At 42.9% G+C, this 20,906-nt stretch overlaps 2 protein-coding genes across 3 annotated transcripts in view; one reads left to right on the top strand and one right to left on the bottom strand.

Moving 5' to 3' along the window:
- Positions 1-5,165, bottom strand: part of LOC107387101 (microfibril associated protein 3) — a 29,054-nt gene extending 23,889 nt beyond the window's left edge. Inside the window, exons 1-3 of one of the 2 annotated variants that reach the window (XM_015961869.3) lie at positions 5,018-5,165; positions 4,235-4,529; positions 2,641-3,270 (exon numbers count right to left, since the gene is read on the bottom strand). In XM_015961869.3, coding sequence (XP_015817355.3) covers positions 2,641-3,270; positions 4,235-4,484 — 880 coding nt within the window. In that variant the 5' untranslated portion in view covers positions 4,485-4,529; positions 5,018-5,165. Of the gene's footprint in view, positions 1-2,372; positions 3,271-4,234; positions 4,530-5,017 lie in introns of those variants that run through there. The other variant, XM_015961868.3, reaches the window with a different exon arrangement.
- Positions 5,166-5,842: 677 nt separating this feature from the next.
- On the top strand, positions 5,843-17,004 carry fam114a2 (family with sequence similarity 114 member A2). The gene is made up of 14 exons (XM_015961867.3): positions 5,843-6,023; positions 6,462-6,641; positions 7,430-7,529; positions 7,625-7,723; positions 7,789-7,889; positions 7,965-8,099; positions 9,064-9,228; positions 9,514-9,637; positions 9,718-9,803; positions 10,485-10,577; positions 12,135-12,259; positions 12,344-12,416; positions 16,128-16,181; positions 16,335-17,004. The coding sequence occupies exons 2-14, from the start codon at positions 6,495-6,497 to the stop codon at positions 16,434-16,436; spliced, it is 1,404 nt and encodes a 467-aa protein (XP_015817353.1). The 5' UTR covers positions 5,843-6,023; positions 6,462-6,494; the 3' UTR covers positions 16,437-17,004.
- Positions 17,005-20,906: the final 3,902 nt, after the last annotated feature.

Genomic DNA, 20,906 nt, shown 5'->3' with positions numbered 1-20,906 from the left:
TAACAACAATAATATCAAGAAAATAAGGTTTAAACTTGTATTCAGTAGTCTCATTATTTCTTTTAGACTCAACATTACAGTTTTTCTCAAACGCTAAAACACAAAAGCCAATCCTCTAAACCAAATGACCAGTTGTCTAAACACATTTACTAAATCTAGCCATCATTTTCCAACATCATAAACACATTTCACATGAAGACACAATACACAAAACACAATCCTCCGTTCTCATAGATCTAAACACATTTTTCCTTGCTAAAACACAAGTTGCAAAAGAACTCGGCTCATATTCTCAAATGAAAGCTCATGTGATGCCAAATGCTTGCCACAGTCAGCACTGATTGAACACAGTGCTAATGCTGTGACCACATCTCCTCACCTTCCTAGAGGAGCTAAAAGACATCCTCCTGGACCGCCAACAACACCATCATGGGCCCGCACATCACATTTATGTGATCATTTGGGACAATGTCCGCTTCCACGGAACAAACCAAATCAGAGAGTGGTTCACCAACAGTAACCACTTTTTAAACGTCTGTCTGCCACCCTACTCCTCTTTCCTGAACCCTATAGAGGAGTTCTTCTCATCGTGGAGATGGAAGGTGTATGACAGACAACCATACACTAGAGAGGACCTCCTAAGGGCAATGGAGCTGGCCTGTGGTGACATCCCAGTGGAGGCCTTACAAGGATGGATTCGCCATTCCAGGGCATTTTTCCCACGGTGCCAGGCAAGAGACAATATAGCCTGCAATGTGGATGAGGTCACGTGGCCCAATGCAGCTCAGCGGCATGATGCCGCACAGTGATTGTGGTGTGTGTGTGTGTGTGTGTGTGTGTGTGTTGTGAATAAAGTTAATAAAAAATTTTCACACCCTGCTCATGTTTTCAAGAGTACTGTTGTGTGCAATAGATTCTGTTTTTGCATTGAGTTGTGCTACAGTGGTGTACATGCAGAATTTTCTATAGATTTATATGAAACTCACAAATCTAAATGTCTAATCCTCTGCAGAGATCTAAGAAGATCCGTAACTGTAAAGTTTCTAAAAATGGGCAAATAGGCAGTTATGAAACAACGAACCTTCTCACAAATTGAGCATTGTGTTTTCAATTGTTTTGCTGTAGTGTGTAATGATGTGTAGTGTTTACATTTTTGAAAGCTTCGAGCTGCTCTTTTGGTGTCAAAGTTTGAGTTTTGAAGTGAGAAGGTGTGGTTGTGTTTATGTAGTTTTAGAAAAGGGTGTTGTGTTTAGACATTGGGGAACATGGACGAAACGTTTGTGAAATGTGTTTTAGCAATTGAGAAAAACTGAAACTGTAGCTCAACATCTGTTAAACAGACTGAGTTGTACCCTTTTGAAAAAATTTCTAATGCCAATTAGCTGTGGCAGCCATTTTTAACTGATTTGACTCTAAAGGTAAAATTGTTTTAGATGTACATCCGATGATCAGGTAATGAAAATTTCCCTAAAATCCAACCAGTGGTTCATTAGATATTGTGCTAATAACCGAGACTTGATCCCTGTGGGACTCCACAATCTGTACTGATTTACAGCAGGAAAGAATAAAGACAATTATCTGCTTTATTTGTCTTTAGAGTATACATTTTGAGATTAAGACATCTCCATGTTTTAAGGAAATGATTGGTAAACGACTGCTTCTCAATTAAAAATGAACTAACATGTTTTTACAGGTGAGCCTTTTTCAATTGCCTTCCGACATTTATCATCTTTAAGTCTAAATTACGAAAAAATGGCTTGACTAGTTTTCAGGTATGTGGTTTGTTCAGTTTTTTAAATGCATTTTCAGTTTTGATTTTGCATTAAGAGATTTGCTGCTTAGGTCAAGGTTTGAATCTGATCTCTGAATCCGAGGAAAAGCAAACAGGATGTGAGTTCAAACGTGTTTTTATCAAAGCAGCAGAAACTGAACGGTGTTTACAATAAAAAGCTGCAGCAGGATCCTGGATGAGGAGCACGCAGCAACAGTTGAACCCTAAAGGGTTCAGGCAGAGAAACAAAGCCAGAGCAAAGGAGATATGTGACACCACAGCGCCACCATGTGGTTCACCGTCACGGCACGAATGGAAGCTTTGTGGCTTTAATTTGGATTATAAGATTTTAAAAGTTAGACTATTTTCTTCTTTCGTCCAAAAGAAAACAAACTAGTTTCATAATTATTAGAAAGTGTTTCATTCGTCAGTTTCCCTCCGCACAAAACATCCAGGTGTCTTAAGTTTGTTAGCCTACCAGGTGGTAAACTACACCTGCATGTTCATGAGCACCACGATGGAAAACGACGCTTGTTATGGAGACCATGCTGCAGCCTGCGTCTGTGACTGACATGAAAATAATCAACATGAGAAAATAAAAATCTTTCAACACAACTTTTTATTTGTGGGAGAGTGGTGGGCTCAAAAAGGGGAAACGTCTAAAGCTGAAGGGGAGAAATGTCAGAGAAGCCAGTTTTATTTTTCACAATAAAAGTTTCTTCTTGGAGTCTTTAGACACATTTTGTGGTACAAACGTGTTTCTGGTTAATTTTAGAGTTACGGGTTCCACGAAGCATTGCTCCAGAACTCGGACCGCATTCATCTTTTTCCTCACAGCTGGATTTGTTCTGCATGCTGAAACGACTCACCGACATCGTCGTCTTCATCATTCCCTTGTGGATTGCTTGACAGCAACACCTTAAACGCCTCCTCATCTTCGGTTCTGGAGCGACTCAGGACTGACACCTGCCTGCTCCCAGACGACCCCTCTGGCTCTGCAGGGTCGGACTCTGGATCGGCCGCCTCCTCTGACGACATTCTGCAGTTGAGGATGAGCGGCGGCAGAGGGATGCTGTGCGCCAGCTCCTCCATGTGCCGAGCAAACTCCATGGTCTTAAACTGCGTGACTTTGGCGAGCTCCAGCGTCTTAGCTGAGGTGATGATGGGGATCTGTTTGGCTACCTCAAATGCCCTCTGCAGCTTCTCTGCTCCTTCGGTGCGGAAGAACTCCTCGATTACCCTCTCCGTCTCCTTGAGGTGGCTGCTGACCATGCACAGGCGTGCCACGTTAAGGATCATGGTGATGGTGAAGGCCACCAAACACACGATGACAAAGTACACCCCCTGGCCACTGTAGGTGTAGGCAACACGCAGGGTCACCGTGTAGTTCCTGGGGGGACCCACGCTGCTTGAGGCGACGCAGGTGTAGCGGCCGCGATCCTCGAAAGAGACCACGGAAATGTTTAGGACACCATTTCCTTGGATCTGCCACTTCCCACCTAAACCAGAACAATAAGTGATTAAAGTCCAGCCTGCTTTATGTCAGAGATTTGAACAAAAGACACCGAGAAAGGATGGAGTTTAGTTATTTTAGTCAAATGTTACAAGGCCTGGTTCCCATAGAAACGGTGTCACACTTAATGTTTCTGAACTAAAAAATCCATTATGTCTCACGTTCATGCTGAACATGAAAATATTCTCTGACCTCACCAGCTGCATGAAAGAAACAATGAGAAAATAATCTGGTTAGAAAACACCGGTCTCTTCAGTCTCATAGGGAAAATTAGCATTCACGGCCCCGCCCACAGGAAGGAGAGAGCACGGCACGTCTCAGCTAGTGGAAGCTAACTGCTAACACACTCGGGCTTGTATTTTAGTAGAGACTGCATTTTTTTCCAAAAATATGTTTTACATTATTGTTAATTCTGTTTAACAAAGACACCAAAAGAGGTGTGTGGGTTAGGGTTAGGCATAGCAGGAATATTAACGAGTGGCATTATGCTAAATACAACAACTCAGAGTGTTTGGCCATGAAAACACCAAATCTCAGCTCAACATCTCAGACTTATGGCTCTGGTTGTGTTTGCAGGTTTTGATTAGCTGCATTAATTTTAAAAACAACATTTATTTTGTAAAATTTTAGATTAAGATGAAAATCAACATAAGCTGTATGTCCGACCCAGCTCTGAGGACTTTCTGACATTTTCCTGGTCCCTGAACTCACCACCAATAATCACTCATCAGATCAGAACTAATCATGTGGAAAGTTTTGTCTACGTAATCATGGATTTCTAGTTAATTGACCATCTATAAATGCTGTTTGTTTAATTGATGAGGTCTGTACAAGAATCAGACCAGATTTAGTGCATCATCTAAATTAGGGCCAGTCCAGATCCGGTTGTTGCTTCAAAAACATAAATATAGAGACGTTCTCACCAAAAGCTGCTGATAACCTCCTCCTACCTGCATCATCGCCCACCAGAGGTCCCCTGGAGTTGTACCACATCACACCATCCTGCTCTTCTGTCACGTTACATTCAATGAGCGCGCTGGATCCCTCCTGCACCATGATAACCCTGCTGGAGGAGACAGAGTCCAGCTGCACCTGGGACACAGCTTCTGAGCCTCCAGGTGCTCCAGGTGCTGTGCAGCCGGCGAGCAGCAGGACCGCAAGGAGCGTTTGTGACAGGTGGTGATTCTCAGGTGAAAACATGACGTGAGGGTTGAAAATCTCACTTCACATCTGGACAAGACAAACCTGCAGAACAGGAAGAATCAGAGGCAGCCGTGACTTCTGACCTACTAATCTGTTAGATCAATCGGTTACCTCTTCTAAGCTCACCTAAAACGTTTTAAATCTGTTTAGGTTGAATTTAAATGATTTAAAAGACATGTTATTTTTAGAAATTAAATGTTTCACAAAATCACAGCTTTTGCTTCATCATCACTTTAAAAATGGGAAAATATATCGAGGTGGTTAAAGTACATGATTCCAACTTCGTCTCACAACTCTCAACAGGAACTAGAGCCGGTCCATGCAGGTAGGCCTACGGGACAGGTGGCTAAAGGGCAGAACATTCATTTAAATCCGTTCCCAAACCACTAGTTTCTTTGAAACATCAGAATTTAAGTGACTTACAGTTTAACCCAACACTGAAGCATTAAAGTCAATAGTTTAGGCTGAAAGCTCTGGGATTCTCTCAGGTAACATCTAGACACTTTCCAAACCAATATTTATATTCTCACCTGCTGCTGCCAGCGTCTGAAACTACAAATCCTCAGCTGGAGCTGAAACAGTCGGAGTACATCAAAATCAGTGTTTTTTTTTTCTTTACTCCTTCCTGGATCAGGTGAAACTGAGTGGGCGGGGCTTACGTGTGACTGATAAAACTTTATTATAGCGCCACCGCTGGGTTCCTCACTCTCCAAACCCAACTGGAGTCAACTATGCCCGTTTTTATACAGCCTCGATACAGCCATACAGTTGCTAATCCTGGTGTAGTAAGGAAAACAGATCCCTTGACTTTTCTAGTTTACCTGTTGGGATTTAATATTTTAAATAATTTGCATAAATTTTTTATGTTTATATCTAATTATCATGCCATACCATGTGTCCGATTTTGTGAAAAAACACAAAATATGTTTTTTTAGTTGGGTAAGCTAAAAAATCCGCTGCGGGCGAATGAAGACCCACCCAAGATGGCGGCCAGGAAATACGAACCAGTCCACTGGACGTCTACGTGTTTATGTTTATGGTCCGACGACATTTAAGATATCTGAAATGTTCACTTTGGATTGTACGAAGGTTATTATACATATCTGATATACATTTCCAGTTCGTCTAATAAATGTTAAAACAACCACCGAATAGTTTTGAGCCTTCTGAGTAAACTCAGTCTTAATTCCTAATTATACGGTTGTCATTTTGGATGGTCTTAAATTAAATTTCTGCTAGTAACACATCTATCTTTATATTTTAGTTTGAATCGTTTTGGGGGTTTTGATTAAATGTGAGAATGACTTGCCCTACATTCGCTAGCTAAGAGGCTAACAGCTAGCCGTAACCTTTGAAAACAAACTGTGACGTGGCTAATCTGCTCGGACAGCAACAAGAAAACCCGAATCCCCGAGCGTCATATCGGAAACGTTAGACCCCCCAACGCTAAAGTACGAGTTTAAACTACAAGAAATAAACCCGCGAAGGAAAACAGGCTTTCTGCTGCAAACAACAACCAGCTGAGCAGAAGAAAAGGTGAGTTTATGCCCATCAGTTTCATTCCTGCCTTATTTCGGTTGTTCATAATTCTATTTACCAATATAACTATTAAAGGCTCATGTTAAATACAATGTCTTGGTGGTGGAAGGTTCATGAACGCGTCATTATCTAGTTGATTAAATACGTGATTAACAAGTAAAAAGTCAGTGTTTCCCTTCGCTTCGTAACAAAGTATTCTACTGGTTTATTCAGACACGTGGGTGTTATGAAAATGCAACAATGCTAAAGTTTGACCCTTGTTGCCCCATTTTTGGAGTCCAGGAAACCAAACAGCAGCAGAGGAGACTGTTTGCATGATCCTGATGCGTAGCTTACACAAACGAGTGGATACGAGCATTTGTGGTCCTACTTGTTGCACGAGAGCTTCATGCGTTCAGAAGCTTGCAGGTAAACAGTGGTTCTGCTGTTCTGCAGGTATGCACTGCTGCTGCTGAGACACCTGCTGAGATGTCAGACAGCGAAGCTTCTGCTGCAGCAACGCAGGATGCTTCTCCATCAGCTGACAGCACCTCCTTGTCCACACACCTGGCCCCGACCAGGAAAGCCAGGAGGAGCCCGGAGGCCAGGGCTGAAGCAGAGGAGAAGCCAGCGGAGGTAGAAGCTTTCATTGCCCCACAACGCACACACACAAGGGAGTAAGAGATTATCTTATAAATCATATCAGGGCAAACGACCACAGCGTGGAGTCCCAACAATGAGGAAGATTGAAGAACTGTGGTGGAACTAGAACATTATGTGCATTCAGAATGCCCACTGCAGTTGAGCCGGTTAGTTTAGAGTGTGAAGAGGATCGTTATGTGCTTTATATCAGAATCCCATCATTCAGACTAACTGGTTCAGACTCACGTTTAGATATTTCAGGTAAAGTGATTCTGTGAGCAGAGACCTGAAACATTCAACACGTCTGCTGGTTTATTCTCTTTTCCCACAGCTTAACCCTTTCAGTCATCCAGGTGCTTTTATTTACAGAAAATGTAAAGAAAGGTTTCATTATGCATTTATGACATGTAAAAACACCAAAATGCAGCAAAAATATAAAATGTGTTTTTCCATAACAACTGGTTTGGATCTTTGAGCTTTCTTGTCTTTGTGATAAACCAAATCTGTAACTACAAATATTTGCCCTAAATATCCTCAATCCACTGATTGTTTGGTGAGTTCCTGGTGCTCTGGGCAGTTTTTGACCACCTTAAGGAGATGTACTGAGGCTGGAGTTAATGCTGCTCTAATGCAGAGAAGATCGAGGCTCCTCTGCTGATGTAGGAAGTAAAAATAATCTCTCAGGATTATTCTTAGCTGAGTCACTTTTAAACGAATAAACTGTAGACACGCACCTGACTCCTGGTCTCAGTGTTTGTTTTTTGTTTCCCTTTCTCGGACAGACGTGTAGCCCGGCGACGATCTCTCAGGGGGGGTGGGGATACTGGGGCAGCTGGGGCAAATCCATTCTGACCACAGCAACAGCCACTGTGGCCACTGTGGGTGAGTGTCCGGCTGCTGTTGACAGAAATCATCACCTTGGTAACGAACAGCGACATGATGGTGTTGGTTTGATCAGCCTGACCCTGTGTGTCCAGGACAAGGCCTCACTCAGGTGATAGAGAAAGCCGAGACGACTCTGGGGATCCCGAGTCCGACCGAACTGTCGGCTCAGGCGGAAGAGGAGAGGCAGCAGGGTGAGCGACGTTGTGAGCTCCAGACAAACCAAAAGTCACTCGCTCTAAAGGCTCTTCTTCTGCAGGTGAGGCCGGTGATGAGAAGCAAGCTGAGAGCGACGGATCGTCACCGGTGGGAAGTGCGATGGGGATGCTGTCGTCTCTCACCAGCGTGGTCCAGAACACGGTAAGTGGATGTTTAGCGGTGCTGACGTTCCAGGCAGCTTCCAAACCAAACAACACTAAAAGATAGCGTTCACAGGGGAAGACGGTGGTCAGTGGAGGTCTGGATGCTCTGGAGTTCATCGGGAAGAAGACGATGGACATGATAGCAGAAGGTGATCCTGGCTTTAAGAAGACCAAAGGTCTGATGAACCGGAATGCCACTCTATCCCAGGTGGGTCCAGTTTAAACCGTGGATCTGATGGGATCATGTAAGGACCGTCTTACACCATCCAGGCTGTCTCTGGTCTTCGTGGACCGGATCGCTAGGTGCACTCAGAGAGAGGAGGGCTTCTGGTTTGGGAACCTCTCATCTCTGCTTTTTGTAGATTCTGGTTCTGTTCTTCAGGCTCCCTTCAGCAGAAACGGTGTCGCTCACAGCTAGGACGAGATTCATCTCTACGTCTGAGGTCCTGCTTCTGGATCGTAACATTCCAGTTGCAGGGTATCCGCGGGTCCTTAAAACGTCTTAAAACGTCTTAAATTAGCTTTTCCAAATTTAAGGCCTTAAAAATCCTTAAAAATGACAAATAATCCTTAAATACATTTTCCAAATGTCTTAAATGACCAAAGACCCAATAAACAAGATTATTTTATTTCTATAAAATTTTTGTAAATTTCTAGTTAGTGTTCAACATTTTTGTGTACGATGTTGCCGTAAGTGGAACCGTAAACATTCAGTTGGTTGTGAAAGGGGGCTATTTTTAGATGCGCACATTAGCTGGTTAAGCTAGTGGGAGCTTGGATGGCTAATCCCACGTTGGCGACGTGGTTAGCACCGGTTCCAGCAATAGCTGGAAATTATAGCTTAAATTTAATTTTAAAAAAATTGCTTAAATTTGGTCACAATGATCTTAAAGAAGGTCTTAAAAAGTCTTAAATTTGGCTCCCTTACCCCTGAGTTACCACCTGTAGTTATGAGAGTTAAATCACGGATGTTATCCTGGATCCAAGCAGCTGAGCTGCTGAGGTGGTGCATGCAGCTGACCAGGACGTCTCCATCCTCTGGAGGTTTTCCAGGACCCGGGGTAGAGCCTGGGTCATATCCTGTGATGCTTCTGAGTCGAGGGATGTCTGTTTCCCTTCTGGACCCAACCTGGGATAAGTGAAGGTTTTTGTTCTCTCTCTGTGTTCCTCAGGTGCTGCGGGAAGCAAAGGAGCGAGAGGAGCTTCAGACAGCAGGGGCGGAGTCATCAGACCCTGAGAAGAAAGCGGTAGCTCATTATGGGATGTTGTTTGATGAATTTCAGGGTCTGTCGCACCTGGAAGCTCTGGAGATCCTGTCCAGGGAGAGCGAATCAAAGGTGGAGCTTCAGTCAATCATCTATAAACGACTTCCGCATCAGTAAACTCAGGTAGCTTCAGCTCAGACCGTGTGTGTGTGTGTGTGTGTGTGTGTGTGTGTGTGTGTCTGTGTGTGTGTGTGTGTGTGTGTGTGTGCGTGTGTGTGTGTGTGTGTGTGTGTGTGTGTCTGTGTGTGTGTGTGTGTGTGTGTGTGTGTGCGTGTGTGTGTGTGTGTGTGTGTGTGTGTGTGTGTGTGCGTGCGTGCGTGTGTGTGTGTGTGCGTGTGTGCGTGCGTGTGTGTTTAGGTGAAGTCGGTGCTGACGACTCTGTCCGGAGACCAGCTGGTCCAGCTCAGGGAGGAGCTGGACCAAATCAAGGACTCCTTCTCCATGGTGGAGTTTGATGAGGAGGAAGAGGAGGAGACTGAAGGTGAAACGGCTGCAGAAGCAGGATGACATCATCACCTCAGACATCACTAAACTAAACTGTTGTGTGTTTTTGAATCTCAGATGACGGAGGAGCAGAGTTTGAGAAGGAGCTAACGGAACTCCTGGAGGGTCTTCATGTGTCCGCCACGGCCGACAAACTCAGCACGGTACGAGTTTCCCGGTCCTGGAGCAGAACGCCGGCGCTTGTCTGGGTCCAAATGGAGATAGTTTAATCATGTTGGAGTTTTATCTTTAAAGGATCTACATAAAAAAACCTTTCTTCTCCTTTGGGAAGCAGGTCGAGAAACACAAATAACAGTTACAAACTAAAAAGTACAAATTTACACCAACAAAAAAACCAAGATGGAGGTCATTCAGCATAAGCAAAGAGCTCAGAGGAGGCAAGCATCAGGTGATCCGTCCGGCAGGGTGCAAAGTCAGAGCGTTGGTGATGATGATGATGTCATTTAAAAGGAGCACAAACGGGAGACGAGTTCACCCAGATAAAAATAAAGCAGTGCCGTTTTCTCCTCAGACCTAAATAAGGCAGACATCCTGTCGACTGGTGTTCTGATGCTGGTTCTGCTGGTCTCATCGGAGATCTGGGGGTGGTTTCTAGAGAACATTCATCTGGTTTTATTCATGTTGGGTTTAAGTGCTGCGTTCACAAAACTGATCAAGTCTGATGTGCACGGAGAAGCATTTCCTTCCTTTGTCTCAACGCATCGCTCACATCCAAGATGGCTCCCGTTACCTTCCTGTGACCTGATCTAAAACCAGAATGAGTTTGCTGTTTCAGTTGGGTTTCAAATGTAATCAAGAAAAGTGAAGTTTGTGTTCTCCGACAGGCCTGTAAGAACATCTGCAGCACAGTCAGTGACATGAACAAACCCCTGAACAAAGAGGGTGACGAGGAGGAAACGCTGCGCCACTCTGCAGAGGTAAGGCGGACTCATGCCACAGAAATAAACCCATCCTGGTTTAGTTTCTGTCTGTTTTCCAACCTAGCAGCTTCCCAGGAGGCTTTGAAGTTTTGACCAACTCTTTTCTAGATCTGCTGGAGATCTGTTCAGACTCTTTCTGACTTCAGCTGCTTATTAAACTATCTTTATTCCAGAATAAGTGAAAGTGACACGTAAAGAATCAGGAAAGAGTCGAGACGTTTCCGTTTACCTTCTTTACAGTTTTACACTAAACGTTGCAAAGCTCTGCGGTCAGGAAGCTGCTAGGATACCATGAAGGAAATGTAGGAGACATTTCTAAAGTCTGTTATGTTTTTAGGTTACCGTAAATCCTCTAATATTGGTCTGTATTCAATTAATGGCCGGGTTTCATATTTTGGCCGGTGTCGGAGTCGGCGGAGGTGAATAATGGCCTGTATTTTTATTGTGGCCGGGTGGAATGTGGTAACAAGCAAGTACGGGGGGCGGTTGTGTCATTGTCTCACTTTTGATTTGCCAGTGATAGACTGCGAGGGTAACTTTAACCGTGCGGAGACGAAGAGGAGGTGAAAATTTGATATCAAGTTCAAAGAGAACGTGCTGATTATGCTGCAGAACACTCTGGGGAGCAGTAGCAGGGGTTGTATGAACTAGTCACTAGTCGACTTTACCGCTCTATAGTGACTTTTTATGCCTGTCATCGACTAGTCACTGTCACGTGATAATGACCGGCAAGATGCAGTCCACGGAAAAGACAGCAGCCTGGTGGGGGGGGGGGGGGGGGGGGCGCTGTGCCAGAGCGTCGGTACTGACACGCGATCATTCATGTCGGCTCATTTCCTTTCATGTTTTCTGTCTTTTATTTGCGCCTGATGTGTTTCGCTGCTGTGGAGCGGGGCACATTACCTTGTCCTCCGGTGACGCACCGATCACTGATGCAGCCGGCGAGCAGCGCACACTCCGCTGTTTTTGCGGTCGGTGGATCTTTTAGAACTGCAGTTCAAAGGTAACTCATGAGGTGAATATATATGAACCCAGGTAGCAGTTTCTCTTTAGGACTGAGAGGAGATGCAGGAAGATAATAGACAGGCAGGACAGAAAAATAGTCAAATAACAACAAGTTAGTTTTTGTACCTGGTGGTTGCAACAAACAGACACCATTGAAGGTAATCAGAAGTGAGGAACAGAAAATGAAATAATTATTTTAATGTTTAGAGCAGCAGGAACTCCGAGAGGCTGCAGGTGCATCAGTGAGTTTGCGGCCGCTGCGCAAGGGGAGGGGGGGGGGGGGAGGGCTGAAGCAGAAACCACCGTTGTTAAAAGAAATGTGTTTAACTTTGAAAATGTGGGCGCAATTTTAATTGTCAAAAACTCCAGCGAACCATTAGTTCATTTTGCTCAAATAGAAATTGAGGCCTGCCTCTAATACTGGTCCTCCTTCCAATAAAGGCCTGGAGCTTGGTGAGCTTGAGTCAAATACAGGTCCGGGCCTGTATTAGAGGATTTACGGTATAAATGTGTAAATAAAGGAATAAAAAGTGTGTTTTAACTGGTTAGGAGGTTCATGCTGCAGCCATCAGGAGTCTGGCTGAGCTGACAGCGCGGTCCATCGAGCTTTTCCACAAACTGGCTGAGATTATCCTGACCTCCAGCAGCTGTGTCGAGGCCAGCATCTTGTCACAGTGAGGAACTACAAAGACTTCCTGTTCCTACACCTGAGCACAACTTTAGTGCAGAAACTCAGCTTTTCTCCTTTCTGTCCTCAGATTAACCGTTGTCCTGTGTAAAGAAATCTCACAGCTTTCTAAGAAATTCACTTCCTGTTTGACCACAGCAGGGGTAAGTGGGCTGGTTGTCTTCGAAAGTCTTACGTCAGCATTTGGTGAATTATTGTCATCATTCTGTTTGTAAACTACAGCTGTGTGTGTGTGTGTGTGTGTGTGTGTGTGTGTGTGTGTGTGTGTGTGTGTGTGTGTGTGTGTGTGTGTGTGTGTGTGTGTGTGTGTGTGTGTGTGTGTGTGTGTGTGTGTGCAAATCTAAAGAAGAATAGGTTTTACTTACATTATTGTTTCTGTGGGATTTATGATTTTGGAGTCCCGCAGGGATCAGTTCTCGCAACATTTGGTGTGAGATTTCAGTATTTGACCCTGTAGCGTCATGAATGTCCTGTTTATGACCTAAACGTCATGATCTGCTGCGTCTGCTCGAGCAGAGACCTAAAGTCTCTGACAGGCTAATCTACATGAGATAGTGGCCAAGGTCTTTCATGCACTCTGCTCATCTGAACTGCTTCACCTCTGTTACAGCGAAGACGAAGAACTATTTTGATAAATACATAATAAACAACTTTGTTAATTACCAATAATAATGTGAGCCCAATGTTCAATCAATCTGTGAAATGACAATGTTATTACTTGATATTATAATTCTGTGATCAGTAGTATTTTACAAGTAATTATAATCCTGGACATTTGCACTAGACACTAATGACACATAATGTTAAAGTCACACGACACATGTCCTTTTGTCTGATCCAATCAGAACCTTCGTTTCTGGCGCAAGGCGTGGTTATCTGCGGTGTTTGTATAAACCCTCTTTTGCATGTCAAATCCTGATTCCATGCTGTAGTTCTTTTTTAAAACACAGAGCAGTTTTGTTTACCTGTTTTCCCGCTACGTTTCGTTTGCGGCTGCAAACTTCCTCAGGCTGACGCTGATGGTGGCGTCACTTCCTTCTTCGTTTATCCGCGGGCAGCAGAGGACGTTGTCGCCCTCTGCTGCCCGCTCTCCCCTTTCCCATGCAAACTCTGCAATAAAATATACGTAGGAGAAACCGGACGCCAACTCAACACACGAACAATAGAACATAGAAAGGAGTGCGAGAAAGAGGCGAGTAGAAAACACACAAGAGCAGCAAAAGAAGAAGCAGAAAGTACAATAAAGAAGTCAGCCGTAACAGATCACTGCATAGGAGAAAACCATATAATGGACTGGGACAACACACGGATCATAAACACCGAACAACAAAAATACACAAGATGGATAAAAGAAGCTATCGAGATAAGGAGACGTGGATGTGGGGCCATGAACAGGGACGATGGAGTTTACACGTTGGGTCGCACATGGGACTGCATCATGGGAGAGGGGAGAGCGGGCAGCAGAGGGCGACAACGTCTTCTGCTGCCCGCAGATAAACGGAGAAGGAAGTGACGCCACCATCAGCGTCAGCCTGAGGAAGCCTGCAGCTGCAAACGAAACGTAGCGGGAAAACAGGTAAGCAAAACTGCTCTGTGTTTTAAAAAAGAACTACAGCATGGAATTAGAGATACGACACAGCAAGAACACACCTAAGATTGTCAAATTCTAATTTGCCAGTAAACCAAAATAAGACAATTATAAAAACTATTCCACACCACCTTTTCTTTAGTTCAAAGCGTTCTAGAGAAGTCTCGGACCGGCCATCCGCACTTCCTCTTCAGCCATAAAGAACCTCACACAAGCTGGATAAGATCTGTTGCACGTTACACCTGACCGCAACGGTTCCTTCAGAATAAAAGCTGAACCTCACGACCCCTTCAGGGTCTCGGAGACGCCAGTGATAACCTGTCGTGACCTGGAAGCATTCCAAGACTAGTTTGTAGGGATGAGCCGGACACTCGTTTCAGACTAGTATCTGGTACGGATAAAGCATTTTTGACGAGTACGAGCATGGAACGAGTAAAACTGGTAAATATCTGTAATCGTGCTGAAGGAAAATCCTCATTGGGTAACTGACTGTCTTCACGCTCGGTGATTGGCCAGTAAAATAGCGAGCCCGCCCCTCCCTACACATCAAACTGCAGCCGGGAACTCAGCTCAGTCCGTGTCCGGTTCATCCACGCACACACAGACAGTAACAGATCTCTCTGTGCTTGCTTCACTGTTCACGTTTCTTCAGTGCTCCCTATGTTTTCTTCAGTTTGCTTCTTTTTAAAGTTACTTTAAAGTTATTTTTTTCGTAACGTACGTGGTGCATTTGACAAGACAGAGCTGAAAACGGCTCGTGCTGCGTCGGTCACTGCCTCCGCTCCAGTCGGGGTTCCTTTTCCCCCCTCTCTCTCTCCTCTTCCTGAGGAGGATCAACTCCCTCTTTCCTATTCACTCTCTCTCTTTCTTTACATTTTTAATCACAACTGTCTATTTTTGCTAATTTTAAATATATTTTAATCATTTTCTAAATTATTTTTTCTATTTTACATGTTTTGTTTTTGTGAAGCGCCCCATGATTTTTATCTTGAGAGGCGCTATAGAAAAGATCTTTTCTTCTCTCTCTCTCTTAATTCATGCACTTAAATATTAATGTTCTGATTTTATTGAAAAACTTATTCTGTAATAGTTCCTTTACCATTGTGATCAAAATAATTTAATCTCAACTCTGAGGCTGCTCTGTAAATAGTTTTCAAATAAACAATACACATAGCAACTTCTGATCAGACTTAAAATAACGTATTGATGTAAACCACACCCACTTCCGGTTAAACTACACCCACTTCCGGGTTAGGCCACGCCCACTCCGTGTACAGATACAGAAACAGATCATTTAGATGGTTGAACAGATACAGATAGTGGTGTACTCGCTCATCCCTACTAGTTTGGTCGGCACCGCTGCTTTTCTACTGGCTTCGGTTCCAAAGAGGGTCCTTGAGGACCTCGGCATTCTGGATCTGATCAGAGGCTTCCCCTGGGGTACGTAGACCGACAGATGGCGTTTCATGTGTGTTATAAATCTCCTACTAAAGTTTAGAACGAAACATTCACTCCCACTCAGAACTAAGTGCTTCTCCGGATCCGCTGGTTCTGAATAACACTCCACACACACACCATCATTATTCATCACGTCTCACTCCACCTTAGTCCACCAGTACACAGAGTGTCTAAGCTAGTTTTGTTTAAACTGTGTAGAAATACATTTCTTAACTATTTTAAACCTGACTCTCTCTTTCCTTGGAGTTAATACGAAGTGTCGCTTAATCCCTGCAATAAAAAGTTCTGATCTTCTGGTTAAAATAGTCAAAGATCCATCAGATTGATATTTCATATTTCTATGGAATCTCACCTTTTATGGTTCATAAAGTAAGATGTAAACGACCCATCCTTTACACCCCAAACACCTATAACTCCATAGTTTCTAAACACGAGTAGAAACTCAGGAGCTAAAGGCAGCAGGTGAAAAAAAATCTCTTCTAGGACTAATCTAATTATTTATTTATTTTTCTATAATTCAGTAAACACCCTCATGCAGCAGTTTGCTTGTTAACATTGTGTTTTTTTGTCTCTTTGGTTTAAAACCAAAACTACAGCTGTTGCTGTTAAACCAGAGTTACTGGGATTATTTAACTCAGAGTTAGGATTAGGTTTAGGTAGATTTCTGCATTCTGGTGATTTTTCATCATTTCTGTCCCACTTCTCTGTCCTGGTTTACTTTGTGCCGTGATTAAACTCCGTTGTGTTTTTTCTGTTTTCACGCGTTGGTGCATAAACCTATATTTGACCTGAAGGTTCTGTTTTACAGTCCAGTCAGAAGGGGGACGTCCTGAACCCGCTGATCACCGGAGTCTTTCTCGAGGTTTGTGTCACGTTTGTGTTTAAATCTTGGTAATAAATTCACTGATTTGTTTGTTTGTTTGTTTGTTTGCTAACCAGTTGCTTCATTAACATTTCAGTGTGTATTTCAGAAAAGTGTGCCTGATGCTAACTGGTGTCGATAATACTCACACAGGCTTCCAACAGTGCCTCTTATACCCAGGATGCTTTCCAGCTCCTCATGCCCATTCTGGAGATATCCCACATCCAGAGGAGAGCAGAATTCTCGGAGCAGTGACCAGGTGATCTCCCCTACTACCTCTGCTGTTGCCATGACAACTGGAGTCAAGCTCTCCTAGCAAAGACCTGCCACATCTTTAAAACATTCATAAAAACAACAAAGGTGTTTTTTTTTTCTTTTCTGTGTTAAAACAATTTTCACATCTGAAAAGAGAATCCGGTTCCTGTCGGTGTTCCATTTTTTTGTTTTCTTGACAGAACAGTTGATGGTTGTTAAAAAAAACTGCACCTGGGTCTGGGTCTGGGTCTGTATCTGGACATGGACCTTTCAGCTCTCTGACTAGGATAAGAACGGCTGTTCTTCTGTTCAAATGTTTTTTTTTTATTCTGAAACACTTTCATGAGGTAAAAACAAATCTGTTCAACAGTTTCAGTTAAAACATAATTTCATTTCCTGTGACTCAGAACTGGTTTCATTCTGTTGGTTTTTACAACATGAAACATTCAGAGTTTAACACTAAGAACAAGAGATTTCCTGTCATTGTAAAAGAAAAGGAAAATAATGAGTAAATGTGATAGAAGTAGAAAGTTGCATCATAAAAACACCTTAATGATTGGCTGTTAAAGTGACTGTGTGTATTTTTCCTGGCGGTAGGGGGTGGTACATTTTATTTTATTTAACCAGATGAGTGGATTGAGACGATCTGGCCACGAGGCAGCAGCTACAGAAACATAGTTAGCTTTACATCAAAGAAAAACAGGTACGATAAAATCATACACGATCAAAACAAGATAAAATTGTTAGACAGAGACAAAGGACTGTTCTCATATGTACAAGCAATTAAAACAAACCTAGAACAGCCTTTATATTTATTTACATACTTAAATCATTGCACGCAATCGATATTTTGTGTTTGAGTAAGACCTTAACAACGGATGGCTATTAGGGTCAAAAATCCCTGGAAGTGCAAACTCCAGCAAAATGACACACATCAGACTCCCTCTCATCACTGGCGACTGAAGAGGTAAACGTGTAAAACAACGTTCATGAATGGCAAAAGTTTTGTAACTGTTTGTTACAAATCAGTAAATGTGTTTTGTCCTCATGGGCTCCCATAGAAGGAAACATGGCGTCTAATATGCTGTCTCCTATAGACGTAGACCCACTCCCACGTATTTTAGACCTGATTTTTTCTAGTTATGTTACGAAGCCACCGATATTTTTCAACACCTGGGCATCACTTGATTTATTTTCAACATTTTGATGGATGTTCCTAGAGATTAACGATAAAAACGACACGTTTCTTTAAAAATAGTAATGTTTCCATTTATTTCTGTTGATCATCTGTTTGATAGGATCAAGACAGGATACTTATATTTGCCTTTTATAAATAAGTGTATTAGTAGTAAAAAATAAAAATACAGAGATGAAATGAAGCCAAAATTATAACAGAAGGCAACATGTACGATATATTTATGTAATGGAAAATAGTAGAATAATGTGGGCTAAATAAATTGCTTTAAAGGCTATTTATTTCTATTCTCATTACTTGTGACCGATAGCTGTAACACTCTATTAATTATAGAATATCGCCTTGCTTGGTCTTAGGATGATTTATTAGAAGGTTCTAGGATTCTTTTAATTATTAAGGGATCGTTCACACTTCACCTATGATTCAAGAACCAGTCAGTGTTTGCAAACAAATAAGAATTTATTTTCCAAACAAGACTTGACAAATGGTTTAAACTATTATCCTGTGAGTGGATGGAACTAAAAGATGGGTGTCTGAAAACTATATGTGAATATGAGATGATGAATCAGAATCTCCGTATCTTCAGAGAGGTGCGTTCTGGATAAAAGAATTTGGTTTGCATCTAAACTATAAAGTTGCTATTATCAGAACCACATGCAGACACTATCTCGTTGTGTCTACCGCACCCATTTGGAGACCCCAATTGGATCCGAGATGTCTAGGAGCCGACGACCCCACTGCACCTGGCTTGTAGAGAAACCTCGATGCGACCAAATCAGTCCTCAGATGCCTCCGGGTCACAACCATAGATGAATGGAACCAAGCGTCTTAAAATGAACTCTGAAGTAGTTTGAGTCGGCTTTGTTCTGCAGGAAAACTATCTTGTTGTTCAGCTTCGCAGGTGCAAAAAGCTTTAAGGTTTTGACAGCGTGTCAAAATCTTTCTGAGCTAGAGATCTGCTAAGAGATGGCCAGTCTCCAGCTTTCTCTCCCGACTGCCGAAAAAGCAGAGCGGCTGGTTTATATACCCGCTGTAATCTATTACCAAACTTACCAAGAATCACAAGCCCTTTTCAGATTGACATTCTGGAATATGTGTGGACAATTCAGTCCAGTTTTTAACCAGAACTGTATTTTCAGACACCACTTTTGTACCTGAACTTGTCCTTTCGGCTGCCTTCACACAGCAAGGAAAAGTTCCAGATGTCTGAGGGGGAGGGGGTGGGAAGGTTATACCCGGATATTGCGTAAACATAGTGCGGTGGGCGTACATGCGTCATTTACCCAAACAAAGCTATTCAGTCAAACATGGCCTACGAAGAGATAGAATTACTCTCACTGTTAAGCATAACTCTGCGCACACGAAGATGCATAAGAGACCTGGATGATGAAGCTCAATGGTTAATAAAGGAATCACGGAAGCGGTGTGAAGCGCTCCGTCGCGCGTCTAGGAGACGGTACCGTAGGAGCCGAGCTGCCATGGTTCGCCGCATGCTACAGGAGCGAGCTAACTAGGTGCGCACAGCGTCCCCCGGTCCCCTCCCCCTCCTCCCTGTCCCGAACTCGACCTCACCAGTCTGAAGCAGCCACCCTGTCCGTGACAAGTCCGGTCCTGTTACTAGGGGCTTCGTCCGGTTTAATTATGGAACACGTTATCCGGATGTTTGTATTCAGACACAAAGGTCTTACGGACAGAGTCCCGAACATTTCCATTTTTCATGGCCTGTCTGAAGGGGGCTCCAGAAACACACGCTCTGAGATGCAGAGTCTCTGAGTCTAGGGACAAGGTTAGTTATGTGTCATGCATTCTTATCTTAGCCTTACTTCTTGTCTGGCGTAATGAGCAGATGGTGATAACCTCATCTAGTAAACATACTAAACCATCATTGAATACAGACTCCTGAACATTTCATTGCCTAATTATACATGGCAATATGTAATGATCATAAAATCTTCTTTCATCAATGATTATTTTGAATTATAAAATTATTACTTTAATTATGAAATATTCTTTCTTCTGGGAATAAAGATTTATCTAAAACAGTTCTGTTGTGAAGGAACCTAGGGGAAAGGAATGCTACTGTTCATCTTTATTATCTGATGAAGCTGCGCTCAGCTGATGAAGTCATCTGATTAAAATGCTGAGTTGTGCAGACTCACAGACTCCTGACAAGATACAGCAGAACATGTAGTAGCCAGGGTTATTTGCTCTGGCTGCATATGACCTGTGGGATCTTTAAAATCAGTCCATTTTGTGACGTTACATCTGCATCGGAATCGGCCAATGTTAGTCTTTGTTTTGTGTGTGTGTGTGTGTGTGTCCTGTCTGGCTGTGGAGCAAACAGAATTGATGTCTGAATGCTGGAGACAAGCCTTACAGATTTACTCTCAGGTGGAGCATCAAAGCGTTTGCTTTTAATGTCACGCCTGATACTTAAAACTTTATGGTTATTGTTGTTGAATGCTTTGTAATTCCGACCAGACACGGAGTCAGAGGTGAAAGAGAAAGGAAGCGACAAAAGATGGGGGGGGGGGGGGTGTTCCACAAAAATAAACAATAATGAACAAGAATCTGCTTCCAGACCTGCAGAAAGAAACAAGAAAAAAAAGCAAACAAAAGAATGGGACACAACAACAATACAACAAGATCAAGCTATCACTGCATCAACTTGATGAAGAAATAAATAATCAACATTGTTTAACTGAACAATCACACAATAATAAATCACAGTGCATTAAGTGCCCACCATAGTCTTAAGACATGTGTTTAACGTGCCCAAGCCCATACTTTTGAGAGCACCATGTGAGCACCTGTGTGTGTACACACGCTTGTTTATGTAAGGTTTCTCTATAGGAGCGTCCAATAGAGAGTGTGAGGGGCCACAGATCTGCCCCCCAAAGATGTGTAGGAGACGGAGGGAGCTCCAATGTTGGTCATTTTTAATGTTGGTATGATGACTAAAACTGGGCCGATATTAATCTAAATGTTTTGTCATCTTGTTGCTATTTGTGTATCTGAGGCAGAGGGTTAGGCGAGTGATGATGCGTAAATATTTAGTCGTGATAGTGATGGTAATATCTCAGAAGCTTAAGTTCTGTGTGTGTTTTTAGGGGTGTGTATTGGCACAAATCTGGCAATACTATATATATATATATATATATATATATATATATATATATATATATATATATATATATACAGTATCAGTAAAAATATTTATTGCAGGGGACTAATCATCATGAAACATGGAAAGAAGAGTTTACACTCTGCATGGA

Source organism: Nothobranchius furzeri, chromosome 10 (assembly GCF_043380555.1).
Source record: "Nothobranchius furzeri strain GRZ-AD chromosome 10, NfurGRZ-RIMD1, whole genome shotgun sequence".
In the NCBI taxonomy this organism is placed as follows: domain Eukaryota; kingdom Metazoa; phylum Chordata; class Actinopteri; order Cyprinodontiformes; family Nothobranchiidae; genus Nothobranchius; species Nothobranchius furzeri.
The sequence above is the reverse complement of the archived record's forward strand: the minus strand, read 5'-3'. Positions and strand labels throughout refer to the sequence as shown.